Source organism: Physcomitrium patens, chromosome 15 (assembly GCF_059467195.1).
Source record: "Physcomitrium patens ecotype Gransden chromosome 15, ASM5946719v1, whole genome shotgun sequence".
NCBI classification, from domain to species: Eukaryota; Viridiplantae; Streptophyta; class Bryopsida; order Funariales; family Funariaceae; genus Physcomitrium; species Physcomitrium patens.
In genome coordinates this window covers 4,686,797-4,712,934 of record NC_143424.1, presented here as the reverse complement: position 1 = coordinate 4,712,934, position 26,138 = coordinate 4,686,797, and the positions used below count along the sequence as shown (strand labels likewise).

At 39.4% G+C, this 26,138-nt stretch overlaps 3 protein-coding genes across 4 annotated transcripts; 1 reads left to right on the top strand and 2 right to left on the bottom strand.

Moving 5' to 3' along the window:
• Positions 1–2,837: 2,837 nt before the first annotated feature.
• LOC112292673 (4-hydroxy-tetrahydrodipicolinate reductase 1, chloroplastic) lies at positions 2,838–5,314 on the bottom strand. Its single transcript, XM_024541405.3, has 7 exons — positions 4,717–5,314; positions 4,422–4,555; positions 4,181–4,255; positions 3,842–3,943; positions 3,581–3,690; positions 3,325–3,412; positions 2,838–3,112 (listed from the first exon to the last, which is right to left on the bottom strand). The coding sequence occupies exons 1-7, from the start codon at positions 5,201–5,203 to the stop codon at positions 3,044–3,046; spliced, it is 1,065 nt and encodes a 354-aa protein (XP_024397173.1). The 5' UTR covers positions 5,204–5,314; the 3' UTR covers positions 2,838–3,043.
• Positions 5,315–5,345: 31 nt separating this feature from the next.
• On the top strand, positions 5,346–6,948 carry LOC112292675 (protein MHF2 homolog). 2 transcript variants are annotated; one of them, XM_024541408.3, is made up of 6 exons: positions 5,346–5,557; positions 5,875–5,923; positions 6,034–6,071; positions 6,251–6,299; positions 6,492–6,545; positions 6,672–6,948. In XM_024541408.3, exons 1-6 carry the CDS (start codon positions 5,528–5,530, stop codon positions 6,773–6,775), a joined length of 324 nt encoding a protein of 107 aa, XP_024397176.1. In that variant the 5' UTR covers positions 5,346–5,527; the 3' UTR covers positions 6,776–6,948. The 2 variants fall into 2 exon arrangements, with proteins under 2 accessions (XP_024397176.1, XP_024397177.1); XM_024541409.3 differs by having other exon boundaries at positions 5,394–5,557; positions 5,887–5,923.
• Positions 6,949–6,971: 23 nt separating this feature from the next.
• LOC112292674 (protein PLANT CADMIUM RESISTANCE 7) lies at positions 6,972–8,921 on the bottom strand. The gene is made up of 2 exons (XM_024541406.3): positions 8,041–8,921; positions 6,972–7,750 (listed from the first exon to the last, which is right to left on the bottom strand). Exons 1-2 carry the CDS (start codon positions 8,257–8,259, stop codon positions 7,295–7,297), a joined length of 675 nt encoding a protein of 224 aa, XP_024397174.1. The 5' UTR covers positions 8,260–8,921; the 3' UTR covers positions 6,972–7,294.
• Positions 8,922–26,138: the final 17,217 nt, after the last annotated feature.

The following is a 26,138-nucleotide window of genomic DNA, read 5'->3' as shown; positions in this document are numbered from 1 at the left end:
GCAATTAACATTAAATATTTAGAAGCTTATTCTCTTAGCATATGCTGCTACCTTTGCTTTGGCATTGCTTAATTCTTGCTAACAATAATGTTAAAGCAACTTGTACAGTGACAAACAAAACCGAGTACAAAATCTGAAGTGCCAACTTTCAAGAGCAATTACAGAAATTTCAATGATTGCTTTATAAATCTGAAAGTTACATGGAATAATACACACAGTCTTGTATACATGTACAAAGTTGCACATCAAATTGATAACTAAACATCCTTCTACAAAGTCAAATCAACAACTATGTCTTGTACTCAGTATTGTTCAAAGAAAATCTTCAAACTTCAATATTTAGTCCAATAACCTTTTGCTTCCAAAACAGCTGAAATCCTTCTTGGCATACTTTTGTATAGTTTCTCACAATCTTTTGCATCAAAACTAGGGTAAATACTACAAACATTCTCCCACAATTCTTCAACACCTCTTGGCCTTGGAGTGACTTGGCTTAAACGCTGTTTGAGAAGGGCCCAAAAATGTTCCATTGGATTCAAATTTGGAGATTGAGCTAGCCATCGAAGGAGCTGAAATGGTTGTGAAGAGAGCCAAAATTGAACACTTTTTGTCATATGTTTGGGATCATTATCATGTTGAAAAACCACCTTAGTAGGATCTAAGTTGTAATTCTGTGTGATACTTTGCAAGTAGGTTTCTAAATTTTTTTTGTACAAGTGTTGCTCCATTCTACCTTCAATTTGATACCAAGCACCTGGCCCAAAAGCAGTCATACAACCTCAAATCATAATTGAACCACCACCATGTTTGACAGTTTGACTAACATGTTTAGGTCCAGGTCGTTCTCCTTCTCTCAACCAACACCAAGACCTACCATCTGAGTTGATTAGGTTAATCTTTGTCTCATCACTGAAAATAACCCGTCTCCAATCATCAACGGTCCAATTTTTGTATTTATGAACAAAACTCAACCTTGCAAGAACATGTCTTTTGGCAAGTAGAGGCTTCTTTTGTTGCACACAAGCACCCAAACCAGCTTCTCTCAAACCACGCCTCAAGGTGATGTCTGAGAAGTGTTTATCTGTTTTTTCTCGAAGTTGTTTTGCAGCTGCACTTGCCGTTTTGAGACAACCAGTAGTGACAAGGTGCACACCAAGTCGCTTCTCTTGCTCTCCTAAAACCTTTGGACGTCCTCCTCTTTGCTTTTCTATTTCACCACTAATCTCCCTCCTCAGATGAGCTACTGAAGACTGACTCATTCCAAGTGAGTCTGCAACTTTTCTTGTAGAAACACCACTCCTAAGCTGCACCAATGCTTGGTGCTTCAATGATTCACACAACCGAGGCATAGAGATACAATTGAAAAATCAACTTTTACTATAGATAGTATACAACAAGAACAACACAACAAACAAAAAATGCCCTCAAATCTTGCAACAAGGAGTGTATATTGAAATTTCGAAATTCAGCAAGAAGAAGCAACCAAAACTGAGTACGCATGTCTGTGTGCTTCTACAACACTTTTCTCATAAACCCTACATCAAATAATAATGAGATTTTTCATCCATGTAGAAGACTGGATGAATACACACAATAAAAAAGTAATTCTATCAATTGACTTATGTGTCAGTTGGAAGGATCAATGAACTATGAGTGTTCAGATTTTGTACTCGGTTTTGTTTGTCACTGTATATGTAATATTTATAATATGTTGAACCACATTTTTTAATATATTTTTTCTTTGAATACATAACTTACTGAGATGATTTAATTTCTACTTCAAAACTAAATATATGACACTCACTTGGTTCCATGATTATATGATGGCACCACCTCCTTATAAGTCTTGTTGCTTTTAGTAATGTTTGTACTAAAGAGAATCACAATAAAACCACTATTGCTAAATTAATATTTTACCCAATTTACTTTAAATATCTATTTTTTTAAGATACACTTAAAATGCTCCAAAGTATTTGAAGATTATCTTCATATGTTCTTTAACAATTTTCTAGCAAATTCTATTTAATATTTGTCGAAACTAAGCATTGTTACCAAATTATTAAAACACTTATAATGATAGAGTTGCCAAGTCTTCTTGACAAAAAGGACTTGTGCTAAAGTTTGTATTTGATTTTGTAATTTTCTTATCCATGGATTATATATATACATATATATCGAAGTAAATTAAGATAAACAATATAAATACCTTTCTTATTATTTCTTGTTGGCTGTACACAATTTTTCATTATTTATCTAAATTAATCACGCACCTTGTTAAAACTAGTTTTTTTAGATCTATCGTTTCACATACACACAATGTTTTTTGATTGTGAAACCATCGTTAAAATTTCATGTGTATATAAATATAAATCACAAAGGCATTTGTAAACACGTCCATTCTCACATCTTTTGTTGTACTATATATATATATATATATATATATCTATCTATGCACACACATATCTCTCTCTATTTTCAATATTCTGTTTCAATACATTGCATATAAGACAAAAGCGACACCTCAATGAACTCGTTCCTACTTGGCATCCATCAACAGTAATTCGCAAGGACTGCTTCAATGAGAATATCGAACGAGTAGAATTATCACTTGACACTAAAAATTGCAGTTAAGAATGCAGCCTCTCATGTATGCATAACCCACGACAGACTCATCTAAGATATAACAGACACTAAACAGCACCTTTCAGCACCTTCAGATCTTACATTGCGGAATGAATAATAAATAAAACGTCGAACAAGCGTAAAACACACACTAGGTCGCTCAGAAAGTACTCGTATATACCTTAGAAGAGAGATCATGAGCAGCAAGAAACAAATGCAAGTGAGAACCCAGCTTGGTACCTTACTAAATGCTTCCAGTCCTCAGAACAACACATTGTGAGCAAATTGCCCACTGTGAACTCCAGTCAAAAACAATTGAAACCTGGGTGACAACTCAGAAGAGGAAAATTTGGAAATAAAAGGCAAAATTGCATTCTCTTTCATTCCTTAAGGTTCGACTACAAAATATGATATCTGCATCTTACCGCATGCTCCCTTCGCGCAACACATCAATCATATTGTACAACTTCTTATCTGATCTCTCTCGGATCTGCACATTACAGCGAGCATCCAGAGACTTCAGAACTGCCTGTCTAAAATTATATTCGGACACCAAATACGAAAAACCGATAGCAATATGTACAGTGATGAGTGCCTCCTGAAGCATCCTCAAAGGCAAGGCATCACTCCAAACTGGTGGTCAAGAAAGTAAAAAAATCCAACTTAAATGGAACAGAATAATTTCCTCAGTCAGATGCTTACCTTCTTGGCTAAAAATAAGACTGCATCGACAGTACCCTCTGCATATATAGATCTCCCGCACACATTGTGCTGAAATTCAAAGATAACCCTACAGGTACAAGGAGACCCTTTCAGATACGAATACCTTCAAAACGATTCAAAGTATGACTAGGACATCTTCGAAGAGTTGATGTTAAATGCTGCTTCAATATGCGTCAGAAAACTTGAGAATAACAATAACAGTGCATTGCTAGTCCATGGGCAGGAGTTTTCGTACATGCCGTCTGGCGAAACAACTTGGTATGTATGATAAGCATGACCATTAAGGTGTGCTTCAGGCACTTTCATCTCCTCAATTTGCCTCTTGGGATCTCTTACCATCTCGATCTGCCACAATCCACAAGCATCCAGCAGAGATGAAAAATCGCACGCACTAGTGAGAAAAACAAGATAGAGGATATTAATTTAAGAAAATATTACAGGTTACAGCTGAAATTGAGTAATTTAAAGGGATGCGTAAGGGACTGAAAACAAACACCTCTTCCATGTCAAAGGCAAGGCCTAGTTTCTGAAAGCTGCCAATAATAGCTTTCGCAGTTCCAGACGTATCCACTTTGGTGGACTGATGGGATTCTAGAACCTGCAAGCATACACAACACAATTCTGAAGTATTCAACGACAGGAAAGCTGTCTAAAACTCGTGAACAACAAGCATTATCATCTATTTTACACAAAACCACGCACAACCACAGGCTTCATCGAGTATCCTTATAAAAGGGCATTTGCTGAAACAAACATCAAGCATTTGTTGAATAACTTCAGCATGCAATGCTACTCGCTGAAGTTGAAGACGTGAAAAGTTTGAAATTCTAGAAACCTTGAGTTTGTAGCCTGAAAAGGCGCCTGGGAACTGCTCAGCCATGATCGCCATAGCTGCTTGAAATGCTACAACCTGGAACACAATTTATTTTTAGGTTCATGGCTGTCAAGACTTCGACACTCCATTTCATTGATGCACAGATACAAAGGATTTCTAACTGTAGAAAATGATGATCTACCGGCTGTGAGTACGTGTCTAGGGGGTTTATGGATAGGAAATGCGTCATAAGACACATTACCTGCTTTCCCATTTGAGGAGCGATAACTGAGTATACCCCGGATTTCAATACATCCTCCATAAGCTTATCACGATCACCACCCGTGGTACCCATCACGAATGGTAGGCCCCGACTACAGTAAAATTCAGCATTACCTGTATGAACACCGCTTTAAACTCCTGAACGAAGTCGGCACCACCACAACAAAAACCAAAAACCGATAGCATCCAAGAGACATAACACTCGCGCTGATGGAGCCTCATCCCTAGCCAAACCGGACTTCTACATCAAAGTTAGGGCAAGAGTTATGCTTCACCATTCACAGCTGCTGGTAATGTGTAGTCCACGACAATGACATTAGGATAATCTTGCAATACTTGATCCATCACTCGCTCACGCTCTTGAGAATCCACAGACTCGACATTAACCCCCTGAATGGAGAATGAACGTCCAAGACCAGGCCCCGTAAGACAAACAGGCACTAATTGTAGGCCAGCCCTAACAGCCGCCTCTGCAACAGCTCCACCCATCTTCCCCGAGCAGTCATTCACCATAACCGCCAAATCCCCAAAACCCCTAGTGCTGTCCCCCGCCGCAGCTCGCGCGCAAACCGGAAATCTGGCCTCCATTCTTTCAAACCTCGCGCCGCACCCAAAAACAACATGTCCCTTCAAATTACTAAACCTCAGGTTTGTAGAGGGTGTTCGCTTAAATTCCAGAGAATGTGATCGCGCCGGCTGGTGAATGCCACTGAAAGCATCATTGGAAAGGCACTGCGGAAGCAATGCCATACGAGTTGCCATATGATACCTCGCGAAGGACGCTTGAGTCAACTAACAACCAAGATAGTCAAAAGAAGACCACCAGACCAAGTCCCCCGAACTCTAAACCCCGAAGAAACAAAACGCAAACTTCTGGCACAACTCTGGGTGCAATGCAGAATACAGGGTTTTAGTATGAGAAGGTATGGGTATAGGTGACGTGTCATTTTGAAGTCAATGGCATGCGTCCAGAGTAGTGAGATATTCCTGACTCGAGTTTTGGTCATGTTTTGATCATTCTACAACGCTTCGTGTATCGGTGCAATCCTCTACTGGAACCTCAACTTAGCCATACATTTGTATTCTATGGAGCACCTTACCAGCACATTTCAACCGGTAAATTCGTGCATCCTCACCGTAGACATCGTTCTTCTCAGCGCATCTCGTTTTCTTTCTTGCTCGATGTATGTGAAGGCCAGCCCTCGGAAGTTCTCGAGCCTTCAAGATTTTGCCTTAAGTGCATGTGGATACTTTTTTTTTGTGACGCTGATCGAGTAGCCCGCTAGTTTATATTTCGTTTGCAGATTTTAGTGAAGTGTTGATGTGGGTTGAGAGGATTGAGAACAATGTGCGTAACTGTGTTATGATAAGCATCTCTGCTTGAGCACTGAATCAATTTTCTTGATATGTAATGTCGTGTTGTAAATGTGAAGGAAACTCTCCAGGAAATCTTTAAGTTCGTGTGGGCTCAAACTGCAAAAAGTGAGAACCCATTACTTATCTGATACATCTTCCCCTAGTATTTTCTTCATTCAATGCTTGTTGCAAGAAGTTTGCACGTTCTCAATTAATTTTATCACGTTGTGATCCAGAACGGTCGAAGGAGGACTCAGATGAAGCAGACCCTGAGGTGGGAAGGCTATATCACTACTTCCTCTTTGCTAAAAGAATGTATATTTCTGGCTTCACTTAAGCAATAGCAATTACCAGAGTAAGAAGTCTCATTATGTGTACTGACGCTCGTATCACGATTTTTGTTCGTGACTTTTAAGAGGATTGTTTTAACTTCGTCCGCTGCTGTTTCTGCAGGTTGCCGCAGCAGGTGCAGGTCCTTCTAAAAAATCTCGGGGAACAAATAGTGAGCATTTTCGCCAAACCTGCATGCCATGTTTTTACCTGAATAATGTAATGCTGTTTTAGAATTGATGCAGTGTTCCAGGCTAAGAGGTTAGGGTTTTGTGTGAGGATAAGCCTCCAAATTTAATTCCTTAAGGGGTTTTCCGATGTTGAAAAAGGATGTCTGATGTTATGTTTAATGCCATGAACACAGTCAATTCAGATGCCTTGAAACTGAGTTGTGAATACCTCCGCCTTTTCGTTACTGGTACGTTGCGTGCAACTCTTTCTTAATCTTCATTGGTGAGGATGTGTGCAAAAAATAGTTGAAGTTGTCGTGTGCTGGCAACACCATGAAGATACCTGCTGAGAGGACTACTTTTGCATGCAACAGAGGCAGTGGAAAGAGCAGCATTGGTTGCTGAAGCTGAAGGATGCACAACAATCGAGGGAACTCACTTCGAAAGGATCCTGCCACAACTACTGCTAGATTTTTAAAACTGCGTCGGTTTTGGTGATTCCATTTTGCCTGACCATCCTGTTAGACAATTCATAGTAAATTGTTGAACTTAGGGCTCTGTCATGTACACGAATATGAAACAAATTTGTCGTTTTAAAAGATGCTTCTAAAATACATGAGCTTCACCTTGAATGATGCTCAGGTTACCAAATTGCTCAAAGTTTGTAAGGTGTGTTTAAATTACAATGTGCGGTATTCTATTAAATATCACAGTCAATTAGATGCCAAGTATGGCACAAAATTTCAAAGATGCTAATATCTCCTCGGCTCGTGCATGTGTGCTAGTTATTACAAAACAGAGGATGAAGAATTCTGCCCATTACACGGACATATCTACTGCTAAATTAGTCTAGACCATACACAGCACCTCTTTCTACATAATGTTCATTGTCCCAAGGGGCGCTTTGATCCTGCTGAACAAAACTTCCTGAGACTCATTACAGCCATCCTGCAAATTTTGCAACATGCGAGGAGCATTGAAGTAGAACATTGGAGATTCATTTATTGAGAGGTTTCTTGGACTTCCGAGATTTCTTACTAAGCTTTTCCGGATTCTTCCTTTCAGGAGGATGGAACTGTTGCTGAGCTGGGGCAACTGTAAGAGTTTGGCCCCAGGACTCAGGACCAAAGCTCCTGTAATGAATCTCTCGATGTTCCTGGCAAAATGCACATGGCCAGCACAGGCAGTGGATGACACAATCCGACACTGGCTCTTCCGGAATATTATACTTGGAGCGTAGCTTTCCACGATATGACGAGGAATACAAGCAACCCAGCGCAATCGTGTGCTGGAGCACCCACCACATTGCTGCTGCAGTCCAGCAAGAATCTTTGCTCTCGTCTAAAGCCTCGACGTTCCATCCAAACGCGAAGCATGGGAGGAACATGGTGACGCAACACATAGGCACATCTGCGCAGCAATCAAACAGCCCAGTACTCCACATTGGTTGGTTCTGGACAACAAGAATCAACGGAAACAATCAGTTAACAACTTCGTTAACTAAAAAATAATCATAGAATGCTGTTTAAATCTTTCTTATCCTAAAAAACATAATAGAATCAACACTTGAGGAAATAACGCAAATATTTATACGTTGGCAGCCAGGTGGCTGTTGAGACCTAACTAAGTATGCCTTTAGAGCAATTCACATATTACTACTTGTGGCCGTCTGCATTGAAGATTCACATTTTACAACATATAATTTAGATCGAAAAGAAGAAAACTGGGGGTATGAGGAATTACCTGCCAGATAGGAATTTCACATTCGGAAAGCTTGGTCTTCAGCCCGGTCTGCATTGCGCCATAATCCCGACTCTGTGCAGACTGTTCCGAAGCCTTGGAAATATGAGAAAGTAGGGGCGTCCTCTCTAAATCCGATACCACCCCCTGCGGACTACTTTCATACGTAGACTTTGAGAGCGAGTGTGAAGTTCGATCACCGGATTGTAATCCACTGGTCATGGTGGATCAAGTGCAAAACAAGAAAGCGAAAAAGGAACCTTTCCCTAAATTGTACCCTTCAGAAAACCTCACGACAAGAACAAAAGCAAAGTCATAACAAACTTTGAATCACCTCCTGTAGTGGATTTCAACGCCACTTACACACAAGACCTCCAATTCAAACCACTAGGAGACCGAAACTGATTCGCACCCAAGCACAATCTCTCACATCCCAGAGACACGACCCCACTACAAAACTGTGCTCCTCGCATTGCAGGATGATCCCCAACGCACACAAGAACAACAACAACAACAACAACAACACAAATAAAAAACAAAAAAAGACCCCACAACCCGTTACAGCACCACCATCACAGCGACCAATTTCCCTGACTTAAACTAAAAAAACCCAATTCGAATCCCAACACAAGCGACCGCTTCTCCATGCACTCGGAACCAAAACAAACCAATCCAATCCAATCCAACGCTCAGAATCAAAAATCCCAGCGAACCCTGAGCAGCACCGAACCTTCCACCCAATGAGCACAGTTCGTCCTATCTATCCCGAAACAGGCAAGCTGGGCATGTGCGTCCAACAAGGGTCAGCACGAGGAAACCAATCGGGACAATGGCATGATCCCATAGAAATACTTCGGTGCAGTAGAGCAAATCCAAAAGTGGAAACAAAGCAATCGATCTTGCCTTCCTCTCCGCATGTCAGGACTCTGGTCACGCGGCGTTGCCAGAGTGGAATTCTCACATACCCGGATTGAGGTCTGTGAGTTACCCTTCGCTGTCGATTTGCCCTCGTCATACCGGATATAAAAGTAGGGTTTGCCCCTGACACTTCTCGGCTTGCTGTGTATTCTCAGTTTTCTCTCATAGGAAATGGATTAATCACAAGATCAGACGGCAATTTTCTTTTTAAGGGAAATTATTTTCTAAGCTACGGGTTTAGTAAATTTATGTGTGGATTGACATGTGGGTTGTTAGTTTAAGAGTGTTTTCAAAACAATGACATGTATGCTGAAATTGTTCCATGATACACGTGCTTTCACTCTAAATATCTGCAAAATATACTTAAAAAAAGAAAAGAAAAAGCATATATTTCTGGCTTATAAAATTTTCTTGCTCAAGATTATTGATTACCTAGTTTTCTTTTGACATGAGTATATTTTTATGTATAAATATATATATATATATATATATAAACAAACATACAAACATACTTGTGTCAAAATCAGAGTTCATTGAGGATAATGTACATATTTACAACTGTAAAGTTGAATTTTAACAACAACAAACATAAAAACAAAACAAAAACAAAAAGAAGAGGATTTGGAGTGGTTAAATTGTAAATGAACAAAGAACTAAAAATACTCATACACTTATGGATACACATTCTAATATACAAAATATTAAGTGTATGTCATATCATTATTAAAATTCAAAACTTTGTTGAATTTGGAAACATTTAGTAAGATGCAAAAGGTGAGTACCCATGAAGATAACATTAAAGCTATGATGATAAAATTAGAAGCCATGGAATTCCAACTCTAATCTAAGTGCCAAAACAAATCATTTGGAAGCCATATCAACAATATTGAAGAATATATTGATAATGATGAATCAACCAACCCTCTTAAATATAATAAAAAAAAATACTACTAAAAAAGAACTATGAATGTCTTAGGTAATAGAAACTTGCTTTACTAAGATTAACTTAATAGAATCTAATTAAATTGCGGCCCTTTAGTATCTAGATTTAGGTACTTTATATCATATTATAAGATAGAAATCAATTTTTTCATCACTATAAGTAAGTAACAACAATAAAATCACATCAACATGAAGATATAGCCACAATATACTTAGTATTGGAAAAATATCTATTTAACTTTCTTCTAAAGAAATACAAACAATCAGCCATATTTTTTATTCACCAAGCATTCAAAAAAATCTACTTTCTATCAATTTTGTATTAAAGTTTATGTATTATGTATCTTTAATCTAAGCAATATCAAGCAATATAATTAGATAAGTATAATAACAAAATCATGACAATTTCTATAAACTACATGGCATCACATTTTTATAGGGTGTTTAAAAATTCTTTCTTGTTTTATTGATCACAACAACACATCAACTCTTTAACAGGGACAATTGGGCCACATTCATTATCACAACATGTATAGAATTATAGAACAAGGAATTTTTACAAGCCTTTGAAATCTTGTAGTAAGCAACACATCATGTGAAATTTATATCAAAAGAAAGCAAACTTGGGCAAAGACTCCAAAGTCGCAAATTCAATAAACATCCAACATTTTAGAATTGGTTCATACAAATATTACATGGTCCTTTTGAGTAAAATCACCGAGCAAAGTATGCTACTTTTATTGTGTAGTGGATAATTTTTTGAAACAAACATTTGTATATTTTTTCTTCAAGATAAGTAAATTTTTTCCAAAATTTTGTATCTTCCACCAAACAATCAAAAACAAGATTGGAAAGAAATTACAAATATTAATATTTGACAATAGAGGTGAATTTCCCTCAATAGAATTCAAGAAATATTGTGCAACTTATAACATTCACAAAGGGTTTTTCAAACCTTTCACATTATATCAAAATAGTGTTGTAGAATAATAGAATTGCAACCTCCAAACAATTACTTGTTGCCTACTTTTAATCAAGCCTTTCTAAGCTTCTTAAAAGTAGAAGCAATTCAAGTAGCTTGTCTTTTCTTCAACTTCAAATCTTTAAAATAATAATTAAATAAGATATCTTATAAGATATTTATAGAAATAAAATCAAATATCTTTAAACTTAGAGTCTTTAGTATTTTTGTTCTTATTGATGATATAACTTTATCCATTGATAAATTCAATCCATGATTAAATATATATATATATATATATATATATATATCTTTGAGCTCAAATCTACATTTGGAAGCTTTTAGATGATACAATCACTTAATATGCCCTATCTCCAAGGATATTTTTTTTAGCAAAATTAGATTCTCATAATCTCTCACAATTAGCCAAATTAATCCATCAGTTTTGAGCTTCTAGCATTTTTTGTAATTTTGCACTAATGAATAATTTGCATACATTGAAATTTCTTGCTGTACTTTTGGAAGCTAATGTATCAACTTTAACTATTAATACAAAACCAACCACTATATTGCCACTATTACCTCAACAAAAAAAAAATTACAATTTATATCGTTAGCTCGAGGTTTTATTAGTCAATGGCACATTGTAGAATAATAATTGCATTATAATGATGTATCCAAGATATAAGCACTTCTTTTGACATAATTTTTTTTGCTACATGATCAAATTATAAATACCTCAAAGATAGTGAATCCATGCTTTTTTTTTATTTACCGAAGTATAACACATTACAATGTTCTACTTAGCTACAACTTTCAAAAATGTGACAAATAATCTTATTTTTATTCACAATTGAATGTCCAATTCTTGAAGAAATAAAAAAAAAAGCCAAAAGTATCCTTTTAGTGGTTTTTATAATGTATAAAATATTTTCTAATTATTGTTTCAATTCTAACGTTCAATGGTGCTACAATAAATTGGATTTCTATTCTATCTTCTTACTAAATTATCAAGCTCACATTTTCTTCTTAAATGCATTACGGTGTTATTTTGTCTTACTTTCAAGGACATCCTCTAGTCTATGAGTGAAATTTTTAGAACTTGATCAAATGATTTTTTATCCAACAAGGAGGAGATTTTTCTTTATATAGTATAAAAATAGCTTTGGCTATGGTGTGGTATAAGCAAAAAAATTATCCTTGGTTTTTGATGCATATGTATAAACATCAAAAATCAATTCTTCCATTACTTAATTACATTTTAGATACTCTATCTTTGCATTTACATCTTCATATAAAAAATCAATGTCTAGATTATTTTAAAAATGAGCAAATATTACTTTGTCTATTGCTTTTTATTCCTTGGACTTATTTACGTCATTATCATTGTTGCCTTAAAAGTCTTTGCTTAAAATCAGCAGCTTATTTTTTGTAGTAACTAATCCTATATATCTTAAATCATAGAATTAAAACTATCAAGATGACATCCTGTTATGAACAATATGAATCTCAAAGAAAGAGAATCCTCAACTTAGTCTTGTATTACTAAAAAGAACTAGAAAGTCACTCAAAAATGATATAATATTGAATTAGAATGACTATTGCTAAAAATAAGAAGAATAGAAAGTCTTGAAATAAGACTAAGGTCTAGAAAGGCATTGAAAAGAGTAAAGAAAGCTTTGTTCTTACCTCAATATATACTCTCTAATTAAGAGTTATGTGGCAATATTCTTAGGACCTCCAACATGTGTTGACTTTGCTAGCTACACGTCTTAAATTACAAGGCAAGTTATCTATATCTGCGCTACATAGTTAGCTTGTTTCACAAGCTATTATACGGAATTAACTTGTTCTATAAGCTACCAATATGTGGTTAACTTATTGGCCAATTTTTTAACCTACAAACACATCTAAAGTCAAAACGGTATCTATGAAGCTTCTAAGAAGCTTTTCTAGAAGACTTTATAAAATTAATCTATATTTACCTACTTCTACCTAATCATATAAGTATATATTGGGATAAATATTTATGTCCATGATATTATCCTCCTTTCTAGGAACAAGTTCCATAAAGAGCGGTTATCATCTTTCATGGGTCTTTAGAATTCTTCATTTTAATTTTGATGAATGTCGTGGATGAAAGGCCTCAACCTTCTTTGTTGTATTTATAAGATTCTTTGCTCGCTTCCATGTGCATTTGCTAATATCATATCCATGCTAATAAATAAGATATTTCAACCTATTTTGGTACTGTCTTGAATCTAAGACTTCTTCTACCTCGAATTCTTGATTATTATCCATTTCTATAGGAAGAGGTGGCATTTGTCTTCTTCCCGAGATATTCATTGTCTTATATGGCTCACAAAGAGATACGTAAAATAGAGGGTGGATCTTCATAGACTTTGGTAGATATAATCGATAAGCAACATGATTGACTTATTCACTAATAGGGAAAGGTCTAAGCCTACAATAGTCCAACTTGTCACAAGGAAGAGTAGTCTTGATATTGTGACGAAATAATCATACCTTATCACCTACGTTGAATTATGGTTGCTCTTTGTGATAGGCATCTATGTTTGTCACGGACCAAAAATACAAACAAGAAATCTAAACAAGAAGTTCAAGAAGAAATGACAAGAACTAGATTATCAGATGAGTACAAGAGCAACGCCAAGAGAATTGAGCTAGAGCTTCAAGAGATGTGTTGTCGAGACTGAAGAACTCTTCAGCCTCGACTCCTATATATACTACTGGCCTATGGTTCTAAGGAAGCGCATCAAGAAGCTTCCCAAGAACTATGAAGCTTCTCGAGCAACTACCCAAGAGCTAGGAAGCTTCTCAAGTAACTTCCTAGAATCTACTAGAATATTCTAAGAATCTTCTAGAGTCTTCTAAGAGAATCTTTAGGGAATCTTCAAAGAATCTTTAGAGAATCTTTGAAGAATATTCTAAGAGAATATTTAAGAAATCTTCTGGAAGTTTCTAGAGACTTCTTTCTAGAAGGTTCTAGAAACTTGTCTCTAGAAAGGTCTAAGGACTATGTCCCTAACATCACCTCCTCCTTTAGCTTCGAGGTCTCCGAGAAGCAATGTTATCGTCAGTCAATACCAACGCAAGAAAATGAAGATCTGTCGCATAACCTCTGCTATGAACTCCAATTGTTGTTCACGAGGCAAGTGATTCAATGGTCCTTGAAGCCAACGGTAGTGGCCCACGCCTTCAACTTCTGACCAAGCATGAACCTCCGTGTCTTCATTGTGAAATTGTCCTGCAAACACTCCTTCTGGCTGACCATTGTAGGCAGGCTCGACCTCAAATACAATCACCAGCGATCTGTTGCTCGGAATCCTTCGACGTCGTCGTGGTATAGGCGGTTCTTCATCTTGCGGTCGTCTTCATGAACTAGTTGCTTGAGATGACATGACAAGTGTAGTATCTTGGCTATCCATATTCAAAGGCTAAAACAATAAGAACAAACTTGGGCTACTAACAAAGTTCTACGCTATCTTGGAGAGAATGACTACATCAACTATGGATTTTGGTGGTGCTCTCTCCTCTTTTCTGTTTTCTGGATGAGCAAGCTTCAGTAAGAAGCTATCGTCGAACCGGCTTGGGTTTCTTAGGATATCGTCGATGAAACTCCTGTACCTTTTACGACGCATTCGCGAGATTTTCGGCCGGCTCTCATGTTCGTTCATTAATATCGTAACCGCTCCAATGCACAAAGTATTCTAATTTACCCCGTCTTTGCCGTGAATCCAGGACCTTTTCCACCTCGTATTCTTCGTGGTTCTCTATTTCTATGCTAGGTGGTGGACATTGTACTCTTCCAGGAAAAGACGATTCTCGATAAGGCTCCAACAAAGAAACATGAAAGACAGGATGTACCTTCATAGTAGCTGGTAACTCCAGACGATACGCTACAGGATTGATCTGCTTCTCGATAACAAATGGTCCCAATCTCCGATAGTCCAATTTGTCACATGACCGCTTAGTCTTAATATTTCGTCGAAGCAGCCAAACTTTGTCTCCAATCGTGAACTTAAGTGCCTGATTCCGAAATTTGTCCGCGGACGCCTTGTAAGATTCTTGGGCAGTTTGCAATTGAAGCTTCAATGTAGTTTGAAGCTGCAAAAGCTCCTTCACCAATCCTTCAGCTACCGGATTGTTAATCGTTGACGAACTCCATAAGTCAAGCTTCGGATGGTATCCATAATTAGAAAAGAATGGCGTTTGTTGAGTTGACGCATGAAGGATGTTGTTATATGCGAACTCGGCTAGCGGTAGATATGTGGCCCAATCATCTTGTTGATAATTGATGGTACAACGTAAATATTGCTCTAAAACTTGATTCACCCGTTCTGTTTGGCCGTCCGTTTGAGGATGAAATGCCGAAGAAAGCTTGATATCCACCTTCAATATCTCAAAAAGAGATTTCCAAAACTTTGACACAAACTGGGTTCCTCGATCCGATACGATATCATCTGGTAGACCATGATATCGATACACATTATCAAGAAAGAGTCTTGCTGTGTCTTCGCTTCACGATGTCTTCTTGCAAGGGACAAAATGTGCCATCTTTGTAAGCCGGTCTACGACAACAAAAATGCTGTCAAATGAATTCGATGGTGGTAGATCCGTAATAAAGTCCATGGAAACCGAAGACCATGGTCGGTGCGGAATAGGCAATGGCTGTAGAAGTCCATAAGGCCGATGTCGAGGGTTTTTGGATCTTGAACAAATGTCACAAGATACAATAAAATCTTTCACATCCTTCCACATTTGAGGCCACCAAAAATCGTGGGAAATAAGTTCCAAGGTCTTATTGAATCCAAAATGTCCCGCAGCTGGAAAGTCATGACGAGATTGAAGAACTCAGAGTCGTGTTGGCCCTTTTGGGATATACAACCACTCTTCGAAATATACTAGATCTCCTTCCATCTTGAATTTATCATCACTAGCATGTTGCTTGATATCAAGGGCTAGAGAATCTTCAATGGTTGCGGCCCGTACCTGGTCGAGGAAGTCAGCATCAATTGGTACAATAGCTGCGTTGAGCCGAAATTTCTCTGGCTTCAACAATGTCGTGCACTGTTGATCAAATGCTGCATCTCCAGCCTTTGGCGCGAGATATGATCTCCTTGATAATGCATCGGACAACCCTTGTTGCTTCCCAGGCCTATAAGTAATAACAAAGTCGAACCTAGATAGCGACATACTCCACCGAGCTTGACGCCGATTCAAAACCCGAGCCGACATAAAATACTCCAAATTCTTGTGATCCGTATATACAGTCACTGGATGTGCAGTTCCTTCGAGAAAGTGGCGCCACTCTTGGAAAGAATCTACTATAGCAAGGAGTTCCTTATCGTGGATCTCATAGTTGATCTCAGCAGTAGAGAATTTTCGAGAATAGAACGCAACTGGATGGAGCTTCTCATCTACGCCCATCTGTGAAAGTACAGCTCCTAAAGCAAAATCCGAAGCATCTGTCTCCAAATAAAAGGCCTTTGTAAAGTCCGGATGTACCAAGATTGGAGCTGTAGTAAATACCATCTTCAAATCTTGAAATGCTTTTTCTGCGATAGGTCCCCATTCGAGCTTGTCCTTGCACATTAACCGAGTGAGGGGGGCAGCAACTTGAGAATAATTCTTGATGAAGATCCGATAGTAGTTAGTAAATCCAAGAAAACATTGTACGTCCCTAACCGTCTTCAGAACTTCCCAAGAAATGATTGCTTCCACCTTCTTTGGATCCATCTTCAAGCCTTCCGTAGTCGCGATGAATCCCAAAAACTCCATCTCAGTTTGGTGAAATAAGCACTTCTCCAATTTGGCATAGAGTCCTCGCTCCCGTAGTTTTTTGAGTACCATACGAACGTGCTTCTCATGTTCTTCCTCGTTCTTAGAAAATATCAAAATATCATCTAAATAGATGACAACAAAATCATCTAGATGCTCTCGAAAGATGTCATTCATCATGTGTTGAAAGACCGCTGGAGCATTAGTAAGACCAAATGGCATGACATTGTATTCAAAATGGCCATACCTTGTTCGGAAAGCTGTCTTCCATTCATCTCCTTCCATGATTCGCACAAGGTTGTAAGCTCTCCTTAGATCAATCTTTGTAAAGATCCTTGCACGCCCAAGTTGTTCTAGAAGACCAGAGATCAAAGGCAGTGGGTAGCGATTCTTTTTTGTCACCTTGTTGAGACCTCGATAGTCCACGCACATCCGTAGTGAGCCATCCTTCTTCTTCACAAATAAGATTGGTGCCCCAGCTGGCGACTTCGAATGACGGATGAAGTTCTTGGCTAGATTCTCGTCAATGTACTTCCGCAACTCAGTCAACTCCGTCTGCGACAAATTGTAGATTGGTCCAAAAGGTGGTTGTGCTCCTTCTTGCAATTCAATGGCACAGTCATAGGGTCGATGCTCTGGCAGCATATCAGCATTCTTCTTTTCAAAGACATCTTTGAATTCTTCATACTGCTTTGGAATAACCAAAGTGGGAGTTGCATCTTCTCGAGTCGGAGTTGCGAAGATGACAAGAGGTGTATTTTGCTTGGCTTCCTTCATGAAAGCCCTTTGTCATGGACATACATTGGAAGATTCTTCGAATATTCTTCTAGAATATTCTCTAAAGATTCTCTAAAGATTCCTTTAGAAGGTTCTAGAAGATTCTTAGAATATTCCCTAAAGATTCTCTTAGAAGGTTCTAGAATATTCTGATAGATTTTAGGAAGTTGCTCGAGAAGTTTCTTAATTAGTAGAAGTTGTTGGAGAAGCGTCCTAGTTAGCGGAAGTAGCTCGAGAAGCTTCCTATTCAGTAGTATATATAGGAGTCAAGGCTGAAGGGTTCTTCAGTCTCGACAACACATCTCTTGGAGTTCTAGCTCACCTTTCTGGTGTTGTTCTTGTACTCATCTGTTTAATCTAGTTTTGCCACTTCTTCTTGAACTTCTTGTTAGATTTCAAGTCTGTATTTTGTGTCCGTGACAGTTTGTCGAGACTGCATTTTCACTGGTATCAGAGCTAGTTCCTTCTTGTTAGAGAGTGGATTACCCCTCTTCTTGAAGGTGTGCTAGTGTTTTAGAGGTTGCGGATTACCCTCCTCTAAACTGATATCTCTTCTTTCTCAATATTGGAGCCTTATTCTTCTTGGAGAGAGTGGATTACCCCTCATCTTGGAGTCTTAAGGCATTTTAGAGGTTGCGGAGTATTCTCCTCTGAACCAATATTGTCCTCTTATCAAAACTCTTTTTTCTTCTTTCTGAAGATTAGCCGAAGGTTAAGACGTTAAAATGGCTGAAAGTTTGGAATCCAAACTAGACGCCATCATAAATGCTCTTGCCTCGTTGTCACATAGGACAACAGAGATCGAAGGAGTCATGGTAGGACTCCATAACAATGGAGCATCTGAGATAGCGCCATCTAAAGCATATCAGCCTCAAACTTCTGCGCCAGAAGAAGCAGTTCTACCTCCATTTCAACAAGATCGAGTAGTCCTACAACGAAAGGAGCCTCGAGTTAGTCTTCCGGATAAGTTTGATGGAACTCGTTCCAAGTTTCGAGGTTTTGTCAACCAAATCAGGTTGATAACAATTTTACAGCCCGAACGTTATCCGACGGAGGAAGCGCGTGTTGGGCTTGTTGGAACCTTGCTTACAGCACAAGCTTTGTCTTGGTTTACTCCCTTGTTTGAGAAGCGATCGCCAATCCTGAGCAACTTTGAAACGTTCTTGGAGGCGTTTGCAGAAGCATTTGGCGAGCATGATAAAGTTCGATGGGCTACAACAAAGATCCGATCGCTACGACAAGGAACACGCTCTGCATCAGTCTATGCCTCGGATTTCAGACAATTGGCAAGTGACATTAATTGGGGTGAAGAGGCGTTGGTGAATCAGTTTTATTGGGGCTTGAAGGATGATGTGAAGGACTTACTGTTATCTCTTCCTGATCCTCAAACGCTCAACGAAGCTATTAGCCAAGCTGTAAAGTGTGACAACCGCCTATTCCAGCGTCGCCAAGACCAACGTCCAAGACACCAAATGACTCGTTACGACGTGACTATGTCTGCAAATAGCTTAAACTCACATTCGAAGGCAACAGACATGCAAATCGACACGGCGCGTGTCCGATCTCTTACTCCAACAGAGAAGAAACGGCATATGGAGGAAGGGTTATGTTTGTACTGTGGAGAAGAAGGTCACAAGGTTGGAAATTGCCCAAAGAAGCAAAATTGGCACCCTATCAAGACTAGAAGTGTGATGATTCCGGAAAACGACGATGCCCAGCCACAGTAGGAACCGTGCGGCTGGACAATCTAATATCACGACAACAATCAGGTTCCTCCTTCTCTGTCCAACCTGCCCGTTGTTTTACAATTCCTTTGTTTTTAGGCCCTCAAAAACAAAAAACTTTAGCTTTATTGGATTCGGGGGCATCTACTTGTTTTTTAGATGAAGAGTTTGCTAAACGCCACAAGATCCGTTTAGTACAGAAGTCCAAACCTGTTCACGTAGAGGTGATAGATGGACGACCCTTATTGTCAGGCAACGTTACCCACGAATCAGAACCTATAGAAGTGGTGTTTAAGGACCATAGTAGTCACGTTATTTTTAATATTATTAGAACCCCATCAAGCCCTGTTATCCTTGGTCTTTCTTGGTTAGAAGATCATAATCCGTCCATTGATTGGAGGCTACGAAGGATAACATTTCCTGAAAAAAATAATAATAAACCTGTTGGTAGAACCTACATGAAGAAATCCATGTTTATTGGAGCGAGAGCGTTCCTAAGATCGTCCAAGGAAGGCGCACCATTTGTCATTTATGCAGCTCCAACTAGCGGCGAGAATATCTCAACATCGAATATACCAAAGCAATATAGGGATTTTGAAGACGTGTTTCAGAAGAAGAACGCCGATATACTGCCGGAACATCGACCATATGATTGCGCCATAGACTTAGAGGAAGGAGCGCAACCACCTTTTGGTCCAATATACAACCTATCGCAGACGGAGTTGGCAGAATTGCGGAAGTACATCGATGAGAATCTAGCCAAGAATTTTATTCGACATTCAAAGTCGCCAGCTGGAGCACCAATCCTATTCGTGAAGAAAAATGATGGCTCACTGCGGATGTGCGTGGACTACCGAGGACTCAACAAGGTGACCAAGAAAAATCGCTATCCCTTACCTTTGATCTCCGGCCTCTTAGATCAACTTGGACGTGCAAGAATTTTTACAAAGATTGATTTAAGAGGAGCCTACAACCTTGTGCGAATTAAAGAAGGAGATGAATGGAAGACAGCCTTTCGTACAAGGTATGGCCATTTTGAGTATAATGTCATGCCTTTTGGTCTTACCAATGCTCCAGCGGTCTTTCAGCATATGATGAACGACATCTTTCGGGAGTACCTCGATGACTTTGTTGTCATCTATCTGGATGATATTTTGATATTTTCCAAGAGAGAAGAACATAAGAAGCACGTTTGTTTGGTTCTTGAAAAACTATGCGAACGAGGACTCTACGCCAAGTTGGAGAAGTGTCAATTTCACCAGAATGAGATGGAATTTTTGGGCTTCATTGCGACTACAGAGGGCTTGAAGATGGATCCAAAAAAAGTAGAAGCAATTATATCTTGGGAAGTTCCGAAGACGGTTAGAGATGTTCAGTGTTTTCTTGGATTTGCTAACTTCTATCGGATCTTCATCAAGAATTATTCTCAAGTTGCTGCACCACTCACGCGTCTAACAAGCAAAGACAAGCTCGAATGGGGATCACAAGCAGCAAAAGTATTTCAAGATCTCAAGACGGCATTCACTACGGCTCCAATCTTGGTACACCCTGACTTTGCAAAGGCTTTCTATTTAGAGACCGATGCTTCAGATTTTGCTTTGGGAGCTGTGCTTTCACAGATGGGCATAGACAAGAAGCTTCACCCAGTTGCGTTCTATTCACGAAAGTTCTCTGCTGCTGAGATCAACTACAAGATCCACGACAAAGAGCTGCTTGCTATAGTGGATGCCTTCCAAGAGTGGCGTCACTTCCTCGAAGGAGCTGCACATCCAGTGACTGTTTATACGGACCACAAGAATTTGGAGTACTTCATGACAGCTCGAATTTTGAATCGTCGTCAAGCTCGATGGAATATGTCTCTATCACGATTTGACTTTATTATCACCTACCGCCCTGGAAAACAGCAAGGATTATCTGACGCATTATCGAGGAGATCGTATCTTGCGCCAAAGGCTGGAGAAGCAGCGTTTGATCAACAATGTACAACATTGTTGAAACCAGAAAAATTCAGGATTTTTGCTACTGTTGCAACTATCGATGACGGCTTCCTCAGCGAGGTACGTACTGCGACCATTGAGGATTCTATAGCTCTTGACATCAAATAACGTGTCGATAATGACAAGTTTAAGGTGGAGGGAGATCTTCTGTATTTTGAGGAGCGGTTGTATATCCCAAAAGGACCAACTCGACTCCGAGTACTTCAATCTCGCCACGACTTTCCAGCTGCGGGACATTTTGGATTCAACAAGACTTTGGAGCTCATTTCACGAGATTTTTGGTGGCCCCAAATGTGGAAGGATGTGAAGGAATTTTTCCTTTCTTGTGATGTTTGTTCAAGATCCAAGATCCCTCGACATCGTCCATATGGACTTCTCCAGCCATTGCCTATTCCGCACCGACCATGGTCTTTAGTTTCTATGGACTTCATTACGGACCTACCGCCATCGAATTCATTTGACAGCATCTTTGTTGTGGTGGATCGATTTACAAAGATGGCGCATTTCGTGCCTTGCAAGAAAACATCGTCAAGTGAAGACACCGCAAGACTCTTTCTTCATAACATATATCGTTATCATGGCCTACCAGATGATATCGTGTCGGATCGAGGTACTCAGTTTGTATCCAAGTTTTGGAGGTCTCTCTTTGAGATATTGAAGGTGGATATTAAGCTCTCTTCGGCTTTTCATCCTCAAACTGACGGTCAAACGGAGCGGGTGAATCAAGTTTTGGAGCAATATTTACGATGCACCATCAACTATCAACAAGATGATTGGACTGCATATCTACCGCTTGCTGAGTTCGCATACAACAACACTCTTCATGCGTCAACTCAACAAACACCATTCTTCTCCAACTACGGATACCACCCCAAGCTCGATTTATTGAGTTCTTCAGCAAATAACAACCCAGCAGCTGAAGGATTTGTGAAGCAACTATCGGAGCTTCAAGCGACGTTGAAGCTTCAATTGCAATCTGCCCAAGAGAGTTACAAGGCATCTGCAGATAAATATCGAAATGAGGCGCTTACTTTTAAAGTTGGAAGTAAAGTATGGCTTCTTCGACGGAATATCAAGACCAAACGGCCATGTGACAAATTGGACTATCGGAGATTAGGGCCATTTGTTATCGGGAAGCAGATCAATCCGGTGGCATATCGTCTGGAGTTACCAGCTACTATGAAGGTACATCCAGTCTTTCATGTGTCTTTGTTGGAACCTTATCGAGAGTCAGTTTTTCCCCAAAGAGTACAAAGTCCGCCACCAAGTATCGAAATTGAAAACCATGAGGAATACGAGGTGGAAAAGGTACTAGATTCACGGCGTAATAGGAGAAAATTGGAGTATTTAGTGCATTGGAGTGGATACGACATCAATGAACGAACGTGGGAGCGTGTCGAAAATCTTGCCAATGCACCAAAAAAGGTACAAGAATTTCATCAACGATATCCTCATAAACCTAAGCCGATTCAACGATAGCTTCTTGCTGAAGCTTGCTCATCAAGTAACATAAAAAGGGGGGAGGGCACCTCCAAAACCCATAGTTCGATAGTGTAGAACTTTGTTAGCAACTATAGTTTGCTCTCATCATTTTAGCCTTTGGACATGGATAGTCAAGATACTACACTTGTTATGTCATCTCAAGCGACTAGCTCACGAAGACGACCGCGAGATGAAGAACCGCCTGCACCACGACGACGTCGGAGGATACCGAGCAACAGATCGCTAGTAATTGTATTTGAGGTCGAGCCTGCCTACGACGGTCAGCCAGAAGGTGTGTTTGGACGACAGTTTCACAATGAAGACACAGAAGTCCATGCTTGGTCAGAGGTTGAAGGTGTTGGTCACTACCGTTGGCTCCAAGGGCCGATGAATCATTTGCCTCGTGAACAACAATTGGAATTCATAGCGGATGTGATGCGACAGATTTTCATTTTCTTGCGTTGGTATTGACTGATAACAACATTGCTTCTCGGAGACCTCGAAGTTAGAAGAGGAGGTGATGTCATGGACATACATTGGAAGATTCTTCGAATATTCTTCTAGAATATTCCCTAAAGATTCCTTTAGAAGGTTCTAGAAGATTCTTAGAATATTCCCTAAAGATTCTCTTAGAAGGTTCTAGAATATTCTGATAGATTCTAGGAAGTTGCTCGAGAAGTTTCTTAATTAGTAGAAGTTGTTGGAGAAGCGTCCTAGTTAGCGGAAGTAGCTCGAGAAGCTTCCTATTCAGTAGTATATATAGGAGTCGAGGCTGAAGGGTTCTTCAGTCTCGACAACACATCTCTTGGAGTTCTAGCTCACCTTTCTGGTGTTGTTCTTGTACTCATCTGTTTAATCTAGTTTTGCCACTTCTTCTTGAACTTCTTGTTAGATTTCAAGTCTGTATTTTGTGTCCGTGACACCCTTGCACCTATAAACAAGAATTTGTTTCTAGACATTGTCTTGGCAGATTCCACCTTCAAGGATTTTGTTGGAAATGTCACTTTTCGCAACTTCCAATCTATCAATGGATTATATCTATCAAGCCAAGATAGTCCCAAAATGATAGGACATGAAAGGGTCTTGATAACATTAAACACAATATTGCTCTCATGGTTTTCAAGACGTACCTTCAATGGTTTAGTTTCATGGATAACATTGCCCGAAGACAATGGTCGTCCATCTATGACTTCTACATGGACAGGCTTAAGTTTCTTTACAAGAGAAATATTGTGAAGCTTGGCAAACTCTTCATCTATAAAGCAATCGGATGCACCCGAGTCTAATAAAGCATCGACTTGTAGTTCTTGAATACCCAGATGTAAAGGTACCATAAAACAATCTGAAGGTTGAGCTGAGAGAAAGGGACCTTGATTAATTTTGGATGTTGAGATGTCCAGCCGCACGGTCCCTATTGTGGCTGGGCGTCCTTGTTTTCCTGCATGCTTGTACTCCTGAGTCTTATTGTTTGAGGCTTCTATTTCTTCCGATAATCTACAGCTTTATGGCCCGCTTCTCCACAATATAAACACAAGTTTTCTTCAAACCGTCGCTTCCTTTCCTCAACTGTGAGGGGTTTGAAACGTACCGCATCAATTTGCATGGGTTCAGGATCTGTGGAGTGATTCTCTAGACCTTTTGAAAATGTAGCAAATGCTCCATCATTTCTCCAGCCTGATCGTCTTTCTTGTCGTAATTCAAAGAGGCGGTTGTCACAAATAATTGCGTAAGATATAAGTTCTTCTAAAGTATCCGCCTTAGGCATGGTGATCAATATGTTCTTGACATCATCTCTCAGTCCATATCAAAATCGTGTCATGAACGCCTTATCATTCCAATCAAGATCACATGTAAGCTGTTGAAATTTTGTAGCATAGATTGCAGCAGAACGTGATCCTTGTCGCAGATTTTGTATCTTTCTTTCAGCCACTCTTTCTCGATCGCTATCTCCAAACGCAGCAGTAAGTCTCTCTATGAAAGCGTCTAGGTCGTAGATTATTGGAGAATCCTTCTCCAATAGTGGAGCAAACCAAGAGCGAGCATTTCTTGATAGAAGAGTACCTATGAAAGCAACCTGGGTAAATCCATTCGGATAACGAGAAGGGTATAGGCGTAGGTAAAGCCGTACTTGTTGCACAAAACCTCGGAAGTTGACTCTTGTTCCGTCAAACTTGTCTGGCATACTCGCTTTTGGTTCTTTCGTACTAATCCTTGAAGTATCCATAGGGGTCGTATGTGACACATGTCTTGCTTCTCTCAGTCGAATAATCTCTTGTTGTAGGCTATGAATTTTGCGTCTAGCTTCTTCGGTCACTAGATGAATTTGAGGTTCTTTACTTGGATTGCGAAGAAATGCAATCTCCTTTTGTACACTATTCATAAAAGCATGAAGATCTGCAAGAGTTGCCACTCTATTGTCTACTTGTGGAGATGCACTGTTGTCACGGACACAAAATACAGACTTGAAATCTAACAAGAAGTTCAAGAAGAAGTGGCAGAACTAGATTAAACAGATGAGTACAAGAACAACACCAGAAAGGTGAGCTAGAACTCCAAGAGATGTGTTGTCGAGATTGAAGAACTCTTCAGCCTCGATCCCTATATATACTCCTACTTAGGAAGCTTCTCGAGCTACTTCTATTAACTAGGAAGCTTCTAGAAGGTTCTAGAGGCTTCCTTTCTAGAAGCTTCTAGAAACTTCTCGAGCTACTTTTATTAACTAGGAAGCTTCTAGAAAGTTCCAGGAGATTCCTTTCTAGAAGCTTCTAGAAACTTCTCTTCTAGAAGGTTCTAGAGACTTCCTTTCTAGAAGCTTCTAGAAACTTCTCTCTAAAAGGTTCCAGAGGCTTCTCTTCTAGAAGGTTCCAGAGGCTTGTTTTCTAGAAGGTTCTAGAAACCTCTCTCTAGAAAGTTCTAAGGAATATGTCCCTAACATCATCCCCTCCTTTAGCTTCGAGGTCTCTGAGAAGCAATGTTGTTGATCTGTACCAACGCAAGAAAATGAAGATCTGTCGCATAACTTCTGCTATGAACTCCAACTGTTGTTCACGAGGCAAGTGGTTCATCGACCCTTGAAGCCAACGGTAGTGGCCCACGCCTTCGACTTCTGACCAAGCATGAACTTTCGTGTCCTCATTGTGAAATTGTCCTGCAAACACGCCTTCTGGTTGACCATCGTAAGCAGGCTCGATCTCAAATATGATCACCAGTGATCGGTTACTCGGTATCCTCCGTCGTCGTCGTGGTACATGTAGTTCTTCATCTCGGGGTCACCTTTGTGAGCTACTCGGTTGCGATACTCTGACTGGTATAGTATCTATCTCTTGGCTATCCATATCAAAAGACCAAACTACGATCTATCTTGGAGAAAATAACTACATCAACTATGAATTTTGCTGGTGCTCTCCCCTTTTCTTATATTGTTGGGAGAACAAGCTTCAGAAAGAAGCTATCATCAAATTGATTTAGGTTTATCGGGATGTCGTTGATGAAACTCCT